This window comes from Vombatus ursinus, unplaced genomic scaffold (assembly GCF_900497805.2).
Source record: "Vombatus ursinus unplaced genomic scaffold, bare-nosed wombat genome assembly UNPS02006701.1, whole genome shotgun sequence".
Taxonomy (NCBI): domain Eukaryota; kingdom Metazoa; phylum Chordata; class Mammalia; order Diprotodontia; family Vombatidae; genus Vombatus; species Vombatus ursinus.
In genome coordinates, this window is record NW_020946479.1 from 1 (window position 1) to 15626 (window position 15626).

Consider the following 15626-nt stretch of genomic DNA (forward strand, 5'->3'; position numbering starts at 1 on the left):
ACACACACACACACACACACACACACACACACACACACACACACACACACACACACACACACTCCCCTTCCTTCCAGCGTTTAGGCTAGGGCCTGGCCCTGCTCCGTCTCGTTGTCTGTTCCCTGTATCACCGGCTTGGCATCAAGTCCCCTGACTCCCCAAGCCCTGGCTCCGATCTCCTCCCAACCTCTTAGACGTGTGGATGCGGACAAGCCCTGCTCTATCAGTTCCAAGTGTTGGTTCACCCCCGAAGCATCACTGGGAAGGGGTGGGGGTCGAGGGGGGGGGGAGGGAGTCTTCAGGTTTGGTCCCTGGCTCCAGATATCTCCCAGCCAGTGCCCACCTTCATACCTAGCCTGACACTTCGCCCATTCTCCCAGACATCCACATCCCTCAGCATCCCCATTCTCCTTGCTCACCCTGGGGCCTCTTCCCCCTGCATCCCTACATCTCCCCGGATCCTCTGGACTTGGCCTGCCTCATCTGCCCAGCCCCGCGGTTCCCGGGTCCTCCTCCACCTCTCCCCTTGCCCGGATCCCTTGTGCCTCTCAGCTCCCCTTCCTGCATCCAACACCCCCCTTCCCAACCAAGTCCCCCCAGTTTCCCCATTTCCCCCGTACCTGGCCTGCCAGGCGCCGGCCCCCCCCATGCCGGGCGGAGCCCGGAGCAGGAGGAGGAGGAAGGAGGGAGGAAGGGAGAGAGAGACAGAGAGATCAGGGGGGAGCGCAGCTCGGGCCTGCCGCAGAGACAGCCCCGCCTCCGGGTCCGCCCCCCCAGACCCGCCCCTGGCCCTCAAACCCACCCCTCCACGCGGGTCAGGGAAGCAGGGGAAGAGCTAGAGAGCTGAAGACACCCACGGCGCCAGGGGAGACTGAGGCACGGAGGCTCTGACCGAGAATAAATGGGGAAAGGATGAAAGATGCAGAGAAGAGGAGCTCTCGGACTGCTAGAGGTGGGAGCCCCGCAGCCGCAGCCGCAGCCGCCGCCGCCGCCGCCGGGGGCTGCTGCCGTGCCACCTCTCCTCCACGGTCTCAGCCTGACCCTGCTCCTCCGCCGACGCGGGAGCCTAAGTTTCTGGTCCTAAACCGCGACCACCTTCTGCTGCGGCTCGGGCGCCCCAGTGCGCCTTGCCCGAGGGGGCCCCCTCGTGGCCGCGCGAGGATCTGCAGCCACCGGCCCAGCCCTCTTCACTCCTTGTCTATTTCACAGCACAATCCTGCTACGGGAGCTGCCAGAAACCAGAGTGTGTTGGCACTAGAAGGGAGGATGTAAGCTCACTTAGGGGATCTCTGGGCCCAGTTGACTCCTCTGTAAAGGAAGGGGTTTGGACAAGGTGTTTTTAAGGCTCTTTCTGGCTCTAACATTCTGCGGTTTTGAGCTGGGGATCTTGAAAGTTTCAGGGCGCCTGCCCCCCAAGGCAGTACAGCTGGGGGTGGGGTGGTGTAATTAGATTGAGAGACCAGTAGGGGTAAGCAGGCTTATTTTCAGAGAGACAAAAGAGACCGGCAGCAAGACAGACAGATGGCAATACAAGTAGACAAAGACACCTCTCCAGCAGGAGGGGCTGTTCACCTTCTTGGTCTAAAGATGAGGGAGCTGGGAAGAGCCGAGTTCATCCTTAGCCCATCGACTTTTCTTTCATCCTGTACCTGGCTTCCTAAAAACCTGGACCTTGCTTCTCTGTAAGTGTTCAAAGTAACCCCCCTCTGTACTCCTGAATAGCTAGGCCACCCTCCTCTTTATCCTTGACTTTCACTAGCCTCTAATTGTAGGAATTGTGGAAGTATTGCTTTGGGGTCAAGTAAATGGTCCCTGCTAATTTTAATTACCGCTAACAGTAGCATGACTGGCTTAACACATAGTCAGTGTCTGTCTCTATAAAGTAAATTCCAACACCTATTTACCTCCCCAATCCCTACTCTCACCCAACTTCTAGGAATCTGAGATCCCACAATTGGGGATTTATTCTTTTGGCTTTAGGTTTTATCTTCTGTTAAAATACCCTTGGGACAATGAAGTTCCCAGAGAGGAGATTAAACCTATCTCTTCTCTCACAGGTGAGGTACTACCAGGACAGAGTATTGTATATATTCTCAGATAAAGTTTCTGTATCATTGTTTTCCTTCATTGTTTCTCTTTGTCACAAGAGAGGGTTTAGTGGGGTTGGGGGGGATAACTGTGATGTAAAGACATAAATCATCAATAAAATGTTTTTGAAATAATCATAAAATATCCCTGGAAGAGGTAATACTATTATAATAGTACTGTAATAGAATATAAGCTTTTTGAGAACAGGATCTGTTATGTTTTTGGTCTTTGTTTCCGCAGTGCCCAGAAGTAGGCACTTTAATAAATGTTGAATTGGATGAGTTTGCAAACTGAAAATCGATGATGGAGAGTAGGGCAGAGAATCCCAGGATTCCAAGTGATTTTTTTCTTACTTTGCTATTGTTTCTAGGACCAGTTACAATCATAATTATCCAAAAGCATTTCCTGAAAAAATTTGACTTTATTTGAATTTATGCCTTTATGAAAGATACTGAGCAGAGTGCTTAAATACTGTGACTGCATGCAGGGAATACTGTAGGTGTGGTGGGAAGAGTACTGTGCCAAAGAGAGGAGTAATTGACACTATGGGAGGCATATAACAGTTGTAGGATATATAGAGTAGGTTCTGCGGGGGCCTTGCTTCCAGGGCCTTGAAGGTGAAGAGAAGAAGACAAGCCAGAGTCCAGATTTCTTTTAGCAGACAAAAACATATAAATGTATGTGTGTGTATAAACTATCATAATATATTACATATCATTTGTTCAGTTACTCTTATTCTTTGTGACCCTATTTGGGGTTTTCCTGGCAAAGATACTGGAATGTTTGCCATTTCCTTCTCCAGCTTATTTTACAGATCAGGAACTGAGGGAATACAGGTAAGTGACTTGCCCAGGGTCATGTAGTTAGTTAAGTGTCTGAGGCCAGATTTGAACTCAGAAAGATGAGTTCCTGACTTCAGGCCCAGAACTCTATCTACTGTGCTACCTAGCTGCCCTAGTAGTGATAGTATTTGTGATACAATATTTTATATATATGTGGAATATTATATATAATTATATATAGAAATTATACATTTCTAATATATATGCATATATATATATACAATATTAGAAATTCTGTCAGGAATTTAAAGGGGAAAGTTCACAGGGTCATAGCTATTAAACTGAAAGGAATCTTAGAGGTTATTGAGACCAACCCCCTCATTTTACAGTTGAAGAAACTGAGGCCCAGAGAGGTGAAGTGATTTGCCTAAGGTTATATGACTAATAAGTATGTGAGGTAGGATTTGAACTCAGTTCTTCCTTGATAGGATTTGTCTAGGAAGGACTAGAAGTCACTCCAAAGATCAGTCGATTGACTGATAAATCAATATTTATTAAGTGTGCCAAGCACTATGCTAAGCCCTGGGGATACAAAAAGAGGCTAAAGATAGTTCCTGCCCTCAAGGAGCTCACAATCTAATGGGGGAGGAAAATGTCCCCCCAAAAAGAAGGGATAGTAACTTCCCTTGAACAGGAAAGTGAAAGAATACTTAAAACTACCATCCTCTGGATATCTTGAGGGGGAGAGAGGTGAGGGGAGGGCAGGGAGTACAATACGGAAATTACAAAGTATGCTTTGGGACATTTTTGCTGTCCAAAAGTGGAACAGTCTGTTTTACTAGTTGTGTGACCATGGCCAAATGAATTAATCTTCTTGAGCCCCAGTTTCCTTATCTGTAAAATGGGATTAATAATACCTGTAATACTTATCTCACAGAGTTGTCAAGAGAATGCTTTTACAAACCTTGAAGTCATATATAAAAGCTAACAACTATCATGGAGTATCTTTAAATGGCAATGCATTTGCTAGAATGGAAGTTCTCGATGAGGCATGGGTGGGAGTAGACCTCTGAGGTCCTTTCTGATTCTGAGAATTTAGGAATCTATGAAATCCCTTTATGCTAAATGGTCCATCTTTGAATTTGTTTGGGAGGGGTGGGGTGGTAGGGTCATGAAATGAGAAAATAGGAATCTGGACTCTTTCTAAGAGAAGCTGTGTGCATATCTGTATACAGTTGTGTTCCTGCAGATATATATGTGTATGTGTATGTATACATACATGTGTATACATATATATGTATGTATGAGTACCTGTGAGGGCATCTGTATGAATATCTTTGTTTACCTATTCATATTTCTACAAATGTGCTCGGAGTCCAAAATACATACATATATATATATACACACACACACATTCATACATATATATGTACGTATATAAATGTCCTTCTCTATATCAGTTCATGTATGTGAACATTATCTGTATCCCTGTGTAATTGTAAGGGAATCGATCTTTCTTCAAACCCAATCCTTACTCCCTAAAGTCCCGGGAAGAGCTAGGCAGGTGTGGGGTTATGAGAACCCTAGTGTCTGGGGCTCCCTCTATCAGCAGCAGTAGTTCTGGAGTAGGGCCAGCTGGCAGAGAGACGCTGGAGGAGGGCGGGCAGGCGGGAGAGAGAGTGAGAGGAAGAAGGGAAGGAGGAGGAGTAGAACAGCAGTCAGCAGGGCTGAGGAGGCAGGACTTCCTGGTGTGGGGGTTGTCAACAGCTCAGAGAGAGAGAGAGAGAGAGAGAGAGAGAGAGAGAGAGAGAGAAAGAGAGACAGAGACAGAGAGGAACTAGGAAAACTGAAAAAAAAGGACGAGAGTTGAAGACAGAAGAGGTGGAGACAGACACATGCTCGAAGAGAGAGAGAGAGAGAGAGGGAGACAGAGAGAGACAGAGAGAGAGATCGCTCCGCTGTCAGAAGGGAAAAGATTCCAGAGAGAGTAGCCCTCGGCTTCTCTCCGACCAGCTGTGCTTTCAGACCTAAAGGCCCTTCACCACCATAAAGGCCATATTCCTCTGGGACTGAGAGCAGTGTTTATTATTTTTTGGAAAACAAAGTTGCTGTGGAGATGACTTGTGGGTCAAGGAGAGGCCTCTACGGACTGTGTTGCCTCTGACCACCACCCACCTCCTCCTTTTTCTTGGAGCTTAGGCTGGGAGGCCCCACTCTCCTGCTCTCCTGTGGACAGTCTGTTGGGGCATCTTATGCTGCCAGGATCCCCAGGTCAGGTCTCTTGGTGTTCTGGGGGAGATGTAGAGGTGGGGTTGTAGGGTTGTGTGTGTGCTCAACAGGGGTAGTTGTGGTTGAGGAGAAGAGTTTAAGTTTCAGCCCTCCATAGATTCTGAAATGGGTGGTGGTAAAACTCAAGGGAAGCTCTCCTTTCCCCTCCACCCCAAGGTAGGCTAGGGTGTGAAAGCCCATGCCAGGCCAGGGCTGTGAAGTGGTGAGCTCACCTCCCTTTCCTGTAGACCCAGATTCCTTGCTGCATCTCACACTTGGGACTCAGCTTATCTCTTTCTGCACAGTGCCTATGTGTACCGATAATAACCAATGTAATCTGTTTTTCTGCCTTTACCTCTTTCAGCTTTGTCTCTACCTCATTCTGTCTTTTTTTCTTTTCTACCTCTTGTGGTTCCTCTATCTCTCTGGTGGTTTCCCTCTTTTCTCCCCCACCCCGATCTCCACTGCTCTCCCCACAGAGGAAGCACCCAAAGTGTCTTACTCCCCCAACACCCACTCCCTCCCCAATGACTCTAATTTTTTTCCTCCTAGTTTGCAAATTCAGCTCTGGAGTCCAAGAGTGGCAGAAGCAGCAGCAACAGCAGCAGCAGCAGCAGCAGCAGCAGCACTGGCAGCAGCAGCAGAAGGAAAGCCTGCCCGTACTCCAGCTCCCACAACTTCTCTCCCTGTTATTCCTCAATTTCAGAGGCAGCCCCAGTTCCTTGGACTCTCCCAGCTATGTTGGACCCTGATGTTCCCAGGGGCCCTGATCCCACAGCTATATGGCCCCCTAGTGCCAGGGGAGCCTGAGTGCTGCCTGGAGAGAGGCCTCTCCTCTACGTGTAGCCCCTGTCCCATTTCCTAGGGACCATGAGTGGGGGTAAGAAGAAGAGCAGTTTCCAGATCACCAGTGTCACCACAGACTATGAAGGTCCTGGGGGATCTGGGGGTGGTGACTCCCCTACAGCTCTGGTTTCCACCTTACCCACACCTCGTCTTCCCAATGGGGAGCCTAGCTCAGAGCTGGGAGGCAAAGGGACCCCTCGAAACGGCTCCCCACCCCCTGGGGCCCCAGCATCACGTTTCCGGGTAGTGAAGCTTCCCCAGGGACTAGGGGAACCGTATCGCCGGGGGCGATGGACATGTGTGGACATTTATGAGAGGGACCTGGAAGCCCCAGGACTCAGCCGGCTCCTGGAGGGAGTTCGGGGAGCCACTGGAGGGACTGGGGGTCGCTCTTTGGACTCTAGGCTAGAGTTGTCCAGTTTGGGCCTGGTTCCCCCAAACCCCCAGCCTCAGGGCCCAACCAACTGGCTTCGCCCACCCCCAACTTCCCCTGGTCTTCAGGCCCGATCTTTCACTGGGGGGCTAGCTCAGCTGGCCGGAGGCAAAGGGAGGGCTGAAACTCCACCTCTTCCAGCTTCCCCACCCCAGCAGCACCCCCCGGAGCCCAGTGATGGAGACAGTACAGGGGTACTGGCACCACATGCCTCAACCCAGCTGCCTACCCTTCGGGTAGAGGCAGAGGTGGGAGCCCCAGCAATGACACCTCCAATCACCCGAAAGAAGGATGGAGCCCCTTGGCTGAGGAAAGAGGGGGAGGAAAGAGGCCAGGTAAGAGGCAAGGGTGGGAGGGGTGCACAAAAAGGGGATCTCTCTGTAATATAATTATCCTCTTTGGACTTGTGTTAATCTCCTGCCTTGTGTCTCACTTCCATTCTGGGCTCCAGTTTCCCCTCTTTATTCTGTCACTGGTTCTGTCTCTCTCTCCCCTCAGTTTCTCTTCTTTCTTTTTTTGTACCTCAACCCTCCCATCCTTATATTTGACTCTTTCATCGTGTAACTCTAATCCCTATTACTTCTCTGGGAACCTCAGTTTCCATCCCTCCTCTCGACTTCATTTCTCCCTCTTTTGCTCTCTTCCCCTTCCCTCCCTCTCTTAACTCAGTTTCTTTCTCGTTTTTATTTCAGTGTTGTGTGTCTTTTTTTTCCTCTCTGTATCTTTCTCTGTTTCTCCATCTGTTCTTCCCTTTCTGAGTTATATAATTTTCTCTGGATAAAAGTTTCAGAAATGGAGTGGATTGGGTGAGAACACTAGTCTCCGTAGGGGAGGGTGCAAGGGATCTGATCATGGAGTTGCCTAAGAGTTCTTTTGAGGGGTATTTGGTGGGGGGAGACATAGCTTCCTTCACTCAACCACCCTGTGATTTCCATGTCCTTCTGGCTTCTTCCTTCCCTAGTAAAGTTAGGCCATTTCTGTTCTCTCAGTTCCAGGACCTTTCCCCCCCCTAGCCCCCAGACCAAGGTTTTCCTCCCATTGGAATCTCTAGAATTGGGAGGGAGGGTGTTTTCAGGGGCCTGCAATGCCACAGGCACAGCTCCCAGATCTCTTTTCAACCCTGCCCTAGCCTTCCAAAGACTGTTATTATTTTTGGTGAGGGTGGAACAAAGGGGAAGAGGGCTAGAGGAACAAGGTGAGAAAAGTGAAATTGTGTATGGTTTTTCAGTTTCCAAAAGAGGAACAGATCAGGTCTGGAGGACAGGATGCCTGGGTCCCTGGAGGACCCTGTTGGAGGTCAGGGGCTAGGACACCTGAATCCCTGGTTAGGGAGCAGGGCTGGGGAGGCAGGACAACTCAAGACCTTGGAGAAAGGGAGGTTTGTGGGAAAATGAAGATGAGGCCTTTTCCCCCTTCCAGGCCCCTGAGCACAAACCACTGTATAAAAATAACCTGAGACTGAATGTCTGGGCCCTGCCGGGACTGGCCAGGACTGGCTTACCTTCTCCCCCCCCCCCCCCCAACCCCCACAGCCACACGTACACAGGTCTTTCACCACCACTACCACCCCTTACTTTCTTTCAGTTGGTTCACTCAGCTACCTACTTCTGGGGGTGGAGGCTCTGTTTCTACGCTTTAATCCCTTCCCCCTAGACTCTCTCTCTTTCCAATGCTCCTAGCCTCTGTGTCGTTTAAAGCCCGCCTCGCTCGAGTTTTCCACTATATTCAGTCCTTGCTTCTCTTCTCCCCTCCCCTCTCCTTCCATAATTCCCCAAACTTTATTTATTTAAAGCAACAACAACCTTCTGGCTCCTTTCTTTCAGTAGATACGCCTTTGTATCTTTGTCTCTCTTACCATCCTCTTTCCCTGTACCTTCACAGTGGGGGGTGGGGGGGTGGGGAGAGGGGAAAAGATGGAGAGCAGACAGAAAGGACTTGGAGGCCTCCGTGTCTCTGCCCTGTCCTTCTGGCAGTCCCTGGATTCTCTGTTCTTAAGTTTTCCTAGAAGCAGGGGCCTCCTGGGGCCTCACAGAAGGAGGTTTGTTTCTTGTCCTCCCCCACTCCCCATTGCATCCACCCTCTACAGCTCCACACCCATTCTCCACCTCCTCCCAACCTCCCAGTAACTGGTGGAAAAGGAAGCAGAACACCTGGGTCTTGAGGCAGGAGCAGTGGTTTAGTGGGGATGGGAGCTGTGAGGACACCATCCTGTGGACCAGTAATGGCAGCTTGGGGGAGGTGTGGGGGAATGATGTAGGCACCCTCCCCAGAACTCATTTTCTGCCTAGATTTCTCTGGCAACTAGTTGATGCTTGAGCACATACTGAGGATTCTATCTCTGATGAGGTGGTTGAAGATGATGAAGGTGGTACAGATACAAAAGCCTCTTTTAGCCACTGCCCTCCCACCCCCACCCAAACTGGGGTTATCTGAACTGAGCACTTTATGGCCTTGTGACCACAGAACACATCCGATGGGTCACTTGGGCATTACTTGTGGTCACAGGTCACTTGGGTCACAGGGAGAAAGGTGAGCTAGAGCAGAAGAGAGGAAAGGTGACAGAGCCAAAAGACTAGGTGTGATTTAGGAATGTGTGTGTGTGTGTGTGTGTGTGTGTATATGTATGTGTGTGTGTGTGTGTGTGTGTGTGTTTTCCTCTTTCTAGCTCCCTCTCCGAGGCTCCCGTCCTGGCTCTCCAGCCCTCTCCCTCCTTCAGGATAGCAGTCCCAACCGGAAATCCTCAGACCCCTTTGGAGCCTCTGCTCAACGCCTGAATCTGGCTCGATCTATGCTAGCCATTGGTAGCCCCCTTGACGGTGATGATGACAGGTAGGAGGGACTTCCTTTTGAACTGGCTTGATGGAGGGGCTTTTTTTTTTTTTTTAAAAGAACTGGGACACATGAATTAAACTTTCTATTTTTTTTTTTGCTGGGGGGTGGGGTGGGGTTGGGGTATGGGGGAAGGAAAAGGGAACACAATTTCCTGTTTTGAAAGGATTGGGGGTGGGAAGGTGACTTGTGTCTGAAAAATATGAACTAACAAACCCACCCTCACCCTCAATGAAAGGAGCAGGTGAGAAGATGACTTGGGTCGTTAAAGTGTGAAATAACTGAACAAAATGCACCCTTACCCTCAGTAAAAGAGGTGGCTTGTGACTGAAAAGCATGAACTAACTGAACAAGCACACCCTCACTCTCACCCTCAGTGAAGTGGGTAGGGGGGTGATTCTGGTTTGGTGGAAGCAGCTTGTTTTTTATTCTAACCTGAAAACCTCATGTCCGAGCCAGGGAAGAGGACAGGGAGTTACACCAAATTCTCTCTGCCACCAAGCAGAGAAATGGGGCTTCCTGCTTAGCTCCCTAGACCTGGGGAGCACCTTCTCAGTCCTGTTGCTTAGGGATAGCTTTGATTGTGGTCTCATCCCCTGGCGACAGTGAACCGGCTCCCTTCTTCATGGTCATGCTGTGGGGGAGGATTGTTGACATGTAGATGGATGGGCAGGACTTCCTTTAGGGGAGAATGGCCTGTTTAGAGGCAGGAAGGAGGGCAAAACTTCCTGTTTCAGGGGCCAGATTTCAACATTTGAGTGTCAGCAACCCCTAGTGGGAGGTAGCAAAATAAAGAGAGACTGACTACTGGGCAGCTTGATTTTTGTCTGTGGCTGGATTGGGGCAAGGTAGCAAAAAACAGAGTTGACACTTTTTGTTTCATTTGGTAGATGGAGTGGGTATTCCTGTTTTAGTGCTATTTCAGGGAGAAGGATTTACTTGTCTGGAAGGTGATAAGGAATAGGATTTCCAGAGTCAGGTAATAGGTGCTAGGAGTGAGGTGTTTTGAGTAGGATTCCTAGGGGCCACACCCTCCTCTTTAGGTCTCTTCTTTCCAGCCTCAGGGACAGAGCCCTAGGGAATGAAGATTGTGGAGAGGATAATAAAGTAGGGGAATAGTAGATAAATAAAATAAGCTTGGTCTGTGGAAGGGATCTTAGGATGTGGGACAGAAAGATATGAGGAAAGAGGGAGAAGGGGAGGAAGGGCCTGCCAGGCAAGGCTGAACAGAGCAGCTGTGGGTTCAGGAATGTATGAGGTGTGAGGCCTGACACCACATGGCAAGTCACTTGCTCCTATCATGGTAACTTGTTGCTTCCCACCCCCTTCCTTTTGGCAGGCTCCCTGGCAAGAACAGGCCTCGCTCCCAAGTTCTCTGCTCGGCTCTGTGTTCCTCTCTGACCTTCAGTTCCTTAGTCCTCTTTACATTTCTGTCTCTGTCTTTCCATCTGTCTGTCTCCATTTCAGCTTCTGCAGCCAATAATCTTTCATGGAGTTACATTCTCTCAGCTCTTCCCTTCCCACTCCCTCCACCCTAGTCTGACTGGTTGGTTTTCCCAGTCTCAGCTTTATCCAGTTCTGCTCCGAGGCCCTGGCCCTGCCTGGCTTCTTTTGCCCCGCCTTTCTGGGCCAGCTGGTTTTGGTTGAGTCCCCCTGGCTCAGGAATGGGGTGTGTGGGCCTCACCCCACCTCTTTGCGCCTGGGAAGAGCTGGGGGACACATTGCCTGAGTCCTTCCTAAAAGGAAAACTTGGACCAGAGAGCCAGGGTGCTTGGGTAAGGTAATGGTGAGCTGGGAGGGAGAGCTGGGTTAGAAAGAGCCTGGGTCCTTTGTGGGGAGTCGGGCTTGACATGGTTAAGGTGGAGGCTGAAAGGGCTGGATCTCAGATTGGGAAAAGGAATCGGAGCCCAGGAGGCAGGATGCCTAGGCCTGAGAGGGGATGAGGACATAGGAGTTCCTAGTTTTCCTTTTCTCTCCAGGGTAGAAGCAAGAACACCCTTTTTTCCCTAGTCAGGGCAAGGAACCAGTTCTTTGCCCTCCCCTTGCCTTGCACCACCGTGAAGGCAGCATAGATCCGGGAGAGCAGAGAAGGTTGGATACCAGTTGGCTGGCAAAAGGCCCAGACCCTGGGGGCTGCTCAGAACACTGAGTGGGGAGGAGCCCTGCTATCTCTCCTCTCTTTCTGCTTCCGTTTGTCCCTAGTATCTGCTCTCCCTGCCCTGCCTTCTCTTTCCTCACCCCTCTGATCCCTAGGTCTCTTATATTTGTCTTTCTAAACCTCTGTGTGGTAAGGCCTTCCTCCCTAAGCAGGACTTCTTTAGCTCTCCTACAGTGAAGGAGAGCATGGTGTAGTAGAAAGAGGGCTGGTTCTGAAGTCCGAGGACCTGCATTCAAATCCTGACTCTTATTAGTCATATGACACCTCTCAACTTGTCTCCTCTTCTGTAAAATGGGAGTTCTGTAAAATAATAGTATCTGCCTTACAGGGTTGTTGTAAAGATTTGTAAACCTTAAAATGTTATGTAAATGTGAGCTATTCTTATTGCTACCATTATGACCTTGGCCAAGTCACTTAATCTCTGTGGGCCTCAAGTCCCTCTCATCTGTAAAATGACAGAACTGTACTAGATGCTCTCCAAGGGCCTTTCTAGATCTGACTCTATGATCCCATGACTCTGGTATCCTGCCTAACAGGCCTGGGCTGTTTTTACTAGAGCCCCCTTATCATGACTCCCTTTCCCAGGAATCCTAACTGTCCTTGACACCCCCCCCCCACACACACATACACACTATATCCTCAAGCCTGCCTCTTGGGACATAGACTTTTTCTTTTTTTCTTTTTTCTTTTTAGGCAGTTGGGGTTAAGTGACTTGCCCAGGGTCGAACAGCTAGTAAGTGTTATGTGTCTGTGGTCATATTTGAACTCAGATCCTCCTGACTTCAGTGCTCTATCCACTGCGCCATCTAGCTGCCCCGGACATAGACTTTTAACTATGGTTCTCAAGAGTGTGGTCCATGGATTATTAGTGGGTCTACAGGGATATTGGGCACAAAACTAAGCAAGACTGGATCCCCTGTTCCTATCTCTCTCCTTGAATTTGCATCTATTATCTGCTCCTGTTCTTCCTCTCCTTCTCCCCACCTCCAGCCCCACCCCCCCATCCCCCCCACGCTTAGATGAGAGGTCCTGACCATTTCCATACCAGGAAGGCTATTCTTAAGAATGTCTTTTAGGCAAATCACTGGCTGATCCCTTGCTTTATTCATATTTTATAATTAGGCAAAGCACTTCAAAAAATATAAAGTAATGCACAGGTACTTTTTATAGCATGAATTAATAATTTAGAAGCCTGGTTGATGTGTCTTCAAAAACACTGGCCAGCCTGCTTGTTAATTTTCTACATTTTTAGGGGAGGGGTGGCATTGCCAGTAGGGGTAAGTATTTAGTAAGGGATTATTGCCAGTAGGGTTAAGTATTTAGTAAGGGGTTATTTTGCTCCATCTTTGTGTTCTTGGGATTAGAAAGATTTGAAAACTGCTCCTGTAGTTTACCCACCTCCAGTCTTTCTCCTCCTCCTTAGTCCTGTTCTTTGAGGCCACGCTGCTCCCTTGGTTACACCCCACCCCCAGCTGGGCAGCACCTTCTGCACCCAGAGCCCTGGATAGGAAATGGAAAATACCCAGCGCTCTCCAGCTTTCTTCCCAGCCCCAGGGCTCGTCAGAGGTCACCTTGATAGTCCTGGTCCCCTATGGAGATGAACCTAGTAGCTACTTGGCAGCCGAGGGACTGAGGGAACAAAAAGCTGTTGCTACAGGCTCCTGAGAGTGCTAGGGGGGAAAGTAGAGGTGGGGTGGGGAGAGAAGGGGCTGGCCATACTCTGTGTCTTGGGAGAGCTAAGAGAGCATGAGATGGGGGAGGTCAGCAAAAATGAAAGGGAGGTGGAGCCAGAGGCTGAGGACAGCGCTCCTGTGTGCTGGAATTGAGTCTAGGGAGTGGTGTCTTGGAAAGGGTTTGTGGATGGGGGAGAGGACAGATTTGGGTTGGGGAGATGACAGAGTTTAGGGTAGAATGCCTCAGTCCTAAAAACAGAGAAGAATCTGTGGATGGATGAGAGGAGAGTTTAGGGGGCTGCCATGGCAAGATAAGTGAGTCCTAGAAGAGGAACTGGGATCTGAAGAAGAGACAGAGTCTGGGAGACATGATGATTGGGTTCCAAAAGGGTTAGGGTTAAGAAATCAAGAAGACTTCCCTCAGTTAACTGGGGCCTTAGAGATCCCCAGATTTCCTCACTGCTTATTGGATCTGTTGGAGGCTGGCCTGACTCCTGGTGTTCGCTCATTAAATAGCAGCCGAGGACCACAGCTCTGTAAGGCATCCTGACCATACTGTACCATCTTCTTCATCTAAAAAGTCCCCTGTTTCTCTCTCAGGACCAGGCATTCATATACCTCAGTTTTAGCTTCTCTCTTGAGACTCACATCCCCTGTAAAGGCTTTGGTTCTATTTTTGTCGCCATGGAAATACTCTATGCCTCCTGCACCATGGTTAGGCAGCCCTTACTGGGCCTGAACTGTTGCTCACATAGCTGTGTTTACATCCATCGAGGACCTAGAAGAAGGTCAGAGGAAGCCCCGGGAGAGGGGAAGCAATGAGGCATCTGAACCTGAGAGAGAACTCCTCTATTCCTGAGGCTTTTCCCAGTTCTCTCTCTCCCCCCTTCCCCAACCTTGGGAATTTTATCCTCTGAGTTCTTCAGAGATATGAGGGGTATTAAAGCATTGAGACAGGACAGGGACACTTTCTTGGTTAGGGCCATAGGATGTCATGGTGAGGAGAGAATCTAGGCATCTTGTCCCCACAGTCTTCAACCCTCTTCCGGGGATCCAGGCAATAGCCCCTCCCAGAACCTAGGCAAGAGGTCTGGCTTTCCCCAGCTCCACCCACCTATCTCCTGGCTTCTGGGATCACTGCCAGGGTGAGCAGGGGACACTGGTATTGTCCAGCATCTGGGAATTCCCACCCCCAGCTGGGTCTGGCCCTGGGAGATGAGCCCCCGCCCACTGTGGAGCTTTGGGAAAGGGAGGGGAGATCCTCGTGTCTCTAAGGAGCCAATAGCAGCTAGACCTACCCCTGGGGGGAGGTGTATATCTTTCAGTTCATCCCCAAAGGCACCCGTCTCCTCTCTGCTTGCCTGGCACCAGACAGACCTGGATTTGCCTGGGGGGGCTCTGAGGCCCCCCAGGCACTCTGCTGATATAGTCCTCTACCTTTCAGTGGGGCCTAGAGCTCTCCCTTTCCCTCCAGAAGATGGCCCATCCAGGAGTCTCTGTTAAGTCTCTGGTATCATCCTATGAGACTCGAGTAGGAAGGTTGGCCCCCCGCCTCCCCCAGAGAAGGGGCTGTGTTTCGTCCCCTTGCTCCCCCCGGGGGGCATCCCCCATCCGAGGTGTCCCTGGACCTCCACCCCATCGGGGCCTAGGAGGACCGGGGCATCGGCCATCACCTCGAAAGGGGGTGGATAAAACACTTCTCTCCCTGATTCTCTACTGTCACAGGTACCTGGGGACTGGGTAGGGAGTGGGGAGGTTGGGATATGGAAGCAAATTCCTGGGGGAGTTGGAAGTTAGTATCCTGAGTTCTTGGATTTTGGGAGGGCCAAAAGGTAAAAACTTAGTCACTGGGGAACTGGAAACCTGAGAGCTAGGGTGTTTGAACGTTGGGAGAGCAATGGAACCTGGATGGAGAAGCCCAGAGTCTGTTTTTTTGGTCCTAAGAAAGGGCTGCAGGGTGGGGAGTGAGGGGAGAGGGGGATGAGGCATGGAACTAAGGAGGTTGGTTAATTCATTACTAAGTGGGAAAGGGACAAATAGGAGAACAGATAACTGGGGAACAGGACTTATGTAGTCTTGTAAATTGAACTAAGGTTGGTGGAGAAAGCCAATTGCTAAGGGGCCTCAACACCTGGATCCAGGGTGTTTCATTTCCTGACTCTTACCTCCCCACCTTACAATCTCTGTGGTCTCTCTCTAGTGGCTCTGGAAGCATGGTTGCCATTGACAACAAGATTGAACAAGCCATGGTAAGGGCATTGATTTTATTCTGAGGAATATCATAGTTCATCTGTTCCTTAGCTCCTGGTGTCCTGCTCCGTTTCTTTCCCCCAGTTCTCTGTTTCTGTTCTTAGTTCAGACCCCATTCCCTGTCCCTAGTCCCTGTACCATTGTCCCTGTTCCCAATCCCAGACTGTCTTGTCATCTGTCCTTTCCTTCCTCTCCAGTTCCCAACTCCCTGTTGCTGTCCTTGATCTTAGATTTCTATCATTGCTCCCATTTCCTGGACCTGATACCTGAGTCCTTGCCCTCCCTTCTTTTTCCTGTGT

General features: G+C 49.9%; 1 protein-coding gene across 3 annotated transcripts; it reads left to right on the plus strand.

Moving 5' to 3' along the window:
* Window positions 1–1183: 1183 nt before the first annotated feature.
* Window positions 1184–15620, plus strand: LOC114033039 (TSC22 domain family protein 4-like). 3 transcript variants are annotated; one of them, XM_027848495.1, is made up of 4 exons: window positions 1184–1268; window positions 5691–6752; window positions 9083–9246; window positions 15278–15620. In XM_027848495.1, the coding sequence occupies exons 2-4, from the start codon at window positions 6009–6011 to the stop codon at window positions 15348–15350; spliced, it is 981 nt and encodes a 326-aa protein (XP_027704296.1). In that variant the 5' UTR covers window positions 1184–1268; window positions 5691–6008; the 3' UTR covers window positions 15351–15620. The 3 variants fall into 3 exon arrangements, with proteins under 3 accessions (XP_027704296.1, XP_027704295.1, XP_027704294.1); XM_027848494.1 differs by lacking the exon at window positions 1184–1268 and adding an exon at window positions 1325–1682; XM_027848493.1 differs by lacking the exon at window positions 1184–1268 and adding an exon at window positions 4635–5141.
* The last annotated feature ends 6 nt before the right edge of the window (window positions 15621–15626 follow it).